This window comes from Octodon degus, unplaced genomic scaffold (genome assembly GCF_000260255.1).
Source record: "Octodon degus isolate 3935 unplaced genomic scaffold, OctDeg1.0 scaffold00167, whole genome shotgun sequence".
Taxonomy (NCBI): Eukaryota; Metazoa; Chordata; class Mammalia; order Rodentia; family Octodontidae; genus Octodon; species Octodon degus.
The window spans coordinates 1261600-1267773 of record NW_004524743.1 but is presented as its reverse complement, the minus strand read 5'-3'; the positions used below and the strand labels follow the sequence as shown (position 1 = coordinate 1267773).

Genomic DNA, 6174 nt, shown 5'->3' with positions numbered 1-6174 from the left:
TTTCTTTCTTTCTTTCTTTCTTTCTTTCTTTCTTTCTTTCTTTCTTGTTTCTTTTTCTTTCTTTCTTTCTTTTTCTTTTTCCTTCCTTCCTTCCTTCCTTCCTTCCTTCCTTCCTTCCTTCCTTCCTTCCTTCCTTCCTTCCTCCCTCCCTCCCTCCCTCCCTTCTTTCCTTCCTTCCTTCCTTCTTTTCTTTTTTTGTATTTTACGGAAGGGTCTACAGGGTGTTCAAGGTCTCACTACTAGATTGGACTCATAGTGATCCGCCTCCTAATAGCTGGGATTATAGATGTGTGCCACCATGCCCAGTCTCAATTGCCGTCTCAGTGCACCTCAGAGGGGGGGACAGGGCTGGCATGGCAGGCCTGGGGATGGAACCCCTGGCCCATGAGCCTGCTTATAGGTGCTTTAATCTGCTGAGCTATTTGGCTGGCCATTTTTTTTTTTTTTAGTTTTTCTATTTTGCATCCCCATCTTGATTCTTTTCATGAAGCCAGTTGTTTGTAAGGGCCACATTCCATTGAGTCTGCAGCTTGTCTCCTTCCAACTCAGTTTGCCTTCTGTTCCTCATGCTGATCCCCCCATTCTAGACTGCGCCTACAGGGAGGGTGAGATTAGTGTAGAAGTGTGCTGCAGGCAGTCTCTCACAGTCATGTAACATATTAGCTGAAGGGCTTTACAGATGGGCTCTACTGAGTTGAAGAACCTCCTCTGGTCTCATGTGTACAAGGAGCTGGATTCAATCCCCAGCATACATAGAGACACACAGACAGACAGACACACACATTCACACATACACATGAACACACATGCACACACATTCACTTTTTATTTATTATTTTTCTTTTGAGTTTTATTGAATAGCTATTGAATTTTGTCAAATGTCTTTTCTGCACTGATTGATACTAATGTGTGATTTTTTTCTTTACACTATTAATATCCTAGATTACATTGATTGATTTCTTGCATATTTAATCAGCATTGTGTTCTTAGGATGTGCCTCATGCCATACACTTATTTGAACATATTGCTCAACTTTTTATGTATTTAGTACAGGGTCCACAGAGACTCACTTAATAAATTGGACTTGTAGTGATCCACCTATTTTCAGCCTCCCAATAGCTGGGATTACAGGCACGTGACACCACACCCAGTCTCAATCACTGTCTCAGCGCGCCCCCTGGTCCCTATGCTCTGCGTAAGCAGGTGCTTTAGTCCACTGAGCTATCTGGCCAGCTCTAAAAATATTGCTAAATTCTATTTACCGTATTTTTTTCTTTTTGACATAGGGTGTCACTAGGCAGTTTAGGCTGACCTTGAGCTCACTTTGTAGCCCAGACCAGCCTAAAATTCTTGGTGATCCTTCTTGAGTGCTGGGGCTGCAAGCATATGCTACCACACCTGACTGCTTTGTCAATACTTTGTTAATGTTTCTCTGCAACTATATTCATGAGGGGTATTGGGCTACAGTTTGCTTTTTTGGCTGTCTTTCTTCAGTATTGATGTCAGTGTACTAGTGACCTCATAAAATGAGTTGGGAAGTGATCTCTTTTATTTTCCATAAGAGACTTATATAATTGATTTGGATTCTTCCTTAAATATTTGATAGGCTCCCCCACTGAAACTATATGGACCTAGAAATTTCCTTTTCCAGAGTTTTGAATGTATGAATTCAATCCACTTAATAGTTACAATTCTATTCAAATGATCTATTTCATTTTAGGTGAGCTTTGTTTTCTGTGGAACTGGTTTGTTTCACATCAAATAGAAAAACTTATGTGTGTAGAGGTGTTAATAGTAGTCTCTTGTTTTTCTTTTGCTATCTGCAGGGCCTGGTATAATAGCCAGTTTCATCCCTAAAATCGGTAATGTGTGTCTTCTGTCTTTCTCTCTCAAGCCTTGCCACAAGTTTGCACAACATCCCAGCAGCTCCAAGGCAGCCGCGTCTTTGTTTTTGGTTTGTTTCTCCTCCATTCTACTTTACATAGTGAACATTTTATTTCAATTGTGATTAGCCATTCCTGTGGCCTTTCCTTTCATCTTCAGTGTCTTGGAAGTCATTCCATTACTGTTTACCTTCCCTTTTGACCTTGATTGTGAAAAGTGACCACCTCCTGCTGTTCTCTCTCGAATTTTTTTTAATTTTTGTTAGGACTGGTTTAAATAATACGCATATATACCATCTAACTTCTAATTAAAACCATTATATTATAGCTGCATTGTAGGAAAGCTGTCTAATAAAAAACAAAGAATTTGATAATTGCCAATTTTGAATAAGACAGAGTGTAACACTGTGGTGTACAGGAAAGAACATTAGGCCCGGCAATGAGAAACATGGATTAAGGTCCTGGCTGTGTCACTTACAGTACCAAGAAATGGGCAGGTGACTACATTGTTCAGGTTTACCCTAGGGACATCTAGTGAAACCACTAGCAGATTGAGGTGGATCCGAAGCGGCCTCAGTTTTTCAGAAACTGGCCATATTTTCTTGTTACCCTTGGGGATGACAGAGTTGGCATTCCTTGCTGCTTTTTGACTTTAGTACCACTCTGTGTAGCCTGGCCCAGCTGGAAGATTTGCTGTCATGGTTCCCAGCTGCCATGAGCACTGCTATTTCTGAGCAGTGCTTCTGCAGTCCTCCCCACCTCGAATCACTTTGCTTGCTTCTCACCTGTTTGTATTCTAGCCACTTGCCAGTGCCACATGGTCTTCTTTGGCCAGCCCAGGTCAAACTAATGGCTTCTGTGAACCCCAGGTGCAAACTGCCCTGCCATCCACCAAGCCTTTCAGTGGTTTGTCTCTGGGAATCATATCGATCAGGAGCGTAGGTTCTGCTCGAGACCTATCTGGGCTTTAGTACTGGTTCTGCTGTTTCCTAGCTGTATGACCTTAGGCAAGTGGCTTTACCTCCCTGAGATTTCGTGGCTTTCTCTGTAAAGTAAGAAGATGAGGGCTGCTTTTCAGGGTAGATATAAATCAAACTACATATCATAAAGCTTGTTAGGGCCAAATAAATACCCGAGATATTTTAATACAATGATAGTTAAATCAAGGTTAAATGAGGAAATATTGACAAGATAATGTTGTAATAGGAGAATTATAAGATTGTAGGTAAACTAAAAAGGGTTCACATATGTGCATGCCTGTACATACATGTGTGTGCAGTCACAAATGCATACATAAGAAGAATGGGAAGGCCCACTCGCACATGCTGCTCTGGGTGATGGGTGCTTCAGGGTGACAGGGTAATCACCGATTTTTATTTTCTTCTATATATTTTGATTTTTTGGGATACAACTAAAAATTTAGGATAAATATATCATAAAAATATCATTTGAAAAGAACAATTAAGGTCTGATGATGTATTATTATTTGGCTATTTATGCTCCACAGTACTTCAGAGGTTTAACACAGCAAGATAATATTGAAATGTAAAACAAAAGAAGTATAAGAGAAAATCTCGGTAGGAAGGATGCTATGCAGTGGCACTCTTAAGCATTCATAACTAGCTTGTGTCTTTTAAAAGAATGTCCTCTGTCATGAGTTTCATAGGAGAAACTAACTTTGTAAAAGAAAGGTAGCATTTTGCACTAGAATGATATTAAAATTAGATGAAAGAGAAAAAAGTTTCTGATCATTCTCACTGAGCTAGACATGTTGAATATATTATTGTTACCACAGCTGAAGATAGTCCCAAGAAAGGTGGGTGATGAGGTCAGATGGAAGACTATGGTGGATACTTACATTTAAAAATGTCTTTAGCTGTGGCTGTCTCAATGTCCTCAATCAATTTAAAACATTTAGCTTTCGTGGTTACTCTGACTTTGGGGAAGAGCCAGAAGTCACCTGGTGCCCGATCTGGTGAACAAGGTGGATGAGGACACAGTGTCATGTTTTTATGAGCCTGCCCTTTTGTCAGATGGTGCTCAGCAACTGTGTTGATCAGATTTTTGATTACACCATGTAAAAATAGGACTTCTAAGACTGCTTCAGAAATTGGCAACAATGATGGAAGAAGTGTGTTCAGAGTAAGCAACAGGGCTGGGGAGATAGCTCAGCAGTCTAAGATCCTGCCTGGCAAGTGCAAGGAGCTGGGTTTGATCCCCGGTATCTCATATCATGCCTTCCCTGGAACCCCAGGTGTACTGTGCTGGCCCTGAAACCAGGCATGGTGGCACATGCCTATAATCCCAGCGCTCAGGAAGCTGAGACAGGAGGATCATTATGAGTCCGAACTGTGTAACAAGACCCTGTATCAAATAAATAAATAAATAAATAAATAAATAAATAAATGTAAAAAACAAAGTAAGGGACAGTATTTTGCAGGTAGTTAATGACAATGTTTGTTTTATTGTAATAATTTTTTTGGAACATTTAAGCACATATCAGAATTTTTATGAGCATTAAAGTTGCTATTAGTTATATTATATTTGTATAGTAATTTGCACATTACACATATACATTTGGTTAACAGTGGTTTGACTTATGTGTTTTGAATAAGTTGACAGGAGAGGCAGAATAAAGAAACCCAAACTGGGACTGAAGTCCTTGCTGTGGCCCTGCTGGTTATTAGCTGTCTTATTCCTCCCTCAAAATGAAGGGACCTGGATAAGAAGAGCTAACTTTGGCTGTGTGTAATTTAGTGAAGTTGTGTTTTCATTTGTTTAGGAATATATTTCGCTTGAGCCTTCTATTTGGAATCATTGTTCATATGTTAGTTGATGTGTGTTACACAATGTTCATCAAACAATTGTATGTTATTAACATAAATTGAATGTCTTTTTCACAGAGAGACCTCTGTCCCCCAAGGCTGTCAAAGGATTTGAAGCTGCTCCACTTACCAAGAATTACTATACTGTGGTGAGTGTCCAGATCATGACAAAGTGTTTCTTGACTCTATGTAGAAACTTTTCGCTTGCCAAACCACTGACATGTTGAGGTTGCCTAAAGGAGAGCCTGGATGAGGTTGCACTGATAGGTTCCAATGGCATTTGCTTTGTAACGGAACTCTTCTCCCTGGAAGATTCTTATGGGTGCATCCACCACAGTGAAAAATTCAAGGGTAGCACAGACATTCAGAACAAGGCCTATTAAGCAGCAGTGAAAGAAAGATCCATTAATATATAGGCATTATGATGAAATTCAGTGGTTCAACATAGTCTTACCAGATACTTAGAAAATGAATTCCCAAGTTCTGCTAATGCAATAAGCTTTAAGTGATTGTGTTCTGTGATTTTACTTTAGAATCAATTAATCCATTATATTCTCTGGAATATTATCAACTTCATTCTTGAGGTGAGCCCGAAAGGAAGACAGCCCTTTGGCACAGAAGGAAGAATGAAATGGCCCTGGCTCGAACACAGATATGTCAAACTATATTAGCTATAAATAGAACATGGGCAATGCTCAAAATAAGTTCCTGCTTGAAAGAGAAATCGCATCAGTGTCCCTAAATTACTCTCTGCCCTCCTTCATGTCTCCTTTCCAGACTTGGCCCAGTCACCAATGAAAAGGTCAAGTCATCATTACCTCTAAGCTGCCCTATCTGGTAGCCTCGTGAGCTTCCCCAGCTCTGCTGAAAGACAGCCTGTCCCCACCCCCACCCCCCATCGTGTTCTGTGTACATTTGTCCTGCACGCTCATTTCATTTTGTGCATGGATAAGGAGTTTTTAATCATCTCTATACAGGTATGTGAATGTCATTTGGTTTCCAAAAATTGAATTTCACTCTTCAGTGAATTTGTTCTATAATGGTGACATAAGCAGCAGGTGATGTGAAAAATCAAGGAGGAACTTCACAGGCAACATGGATAATAATCAGAGGAGAGCTATTTTGTTAATATTTTTCTTTTGAATTCCTGAGGTTAAATTATGTGACCCAGCAGAGTTCGGGCTCCTCCTTCCTTGTTTCTCTTACTTTCCATCCACGTTTAACTTCCAAGTGACCTCTAATGATTTAATGTTGAAAGAAAGGGTGGAGTTGAGTGACTGATGAAAACGCTACCATGATTTTTTTCTCCCTATGGATGAGGAGCCTACAGTTTGCTGTGCTTTGCCTGTCACTCTGTGTCTGCTGAATGTGCCAATTTAAAATATTGTTGGGAGTTCTGTGTGTGCCTCTGTGTATGCCTGTGTGTGTGTGTGTGTGTGTGAGAGAGAGAGAGAGAGAGAGAGAGA

The 6174-nt window shown here is 40.2% G+C and overlaps 1 protein-coding gene across 1 annotated transcript in view; it reads left to right on the top strand.

Annotated features, from left to right (window-relative positions):
- Arhgef6 (Rac/Cdc42 guanine nucleotide exchange factor 6) overlaps positions 1-6174 on the top strand; it is a 151876-nt gene that overhangs the window by 53089 nt on the left and 92613 nt on the right. Inside the window, 1 exon segment of the mRNA XM_023703265.1 lies at positions 4787-4857. Coding sequence (XP_023559033.1) covers positions 4787-4857 — 71 coding nt within the window.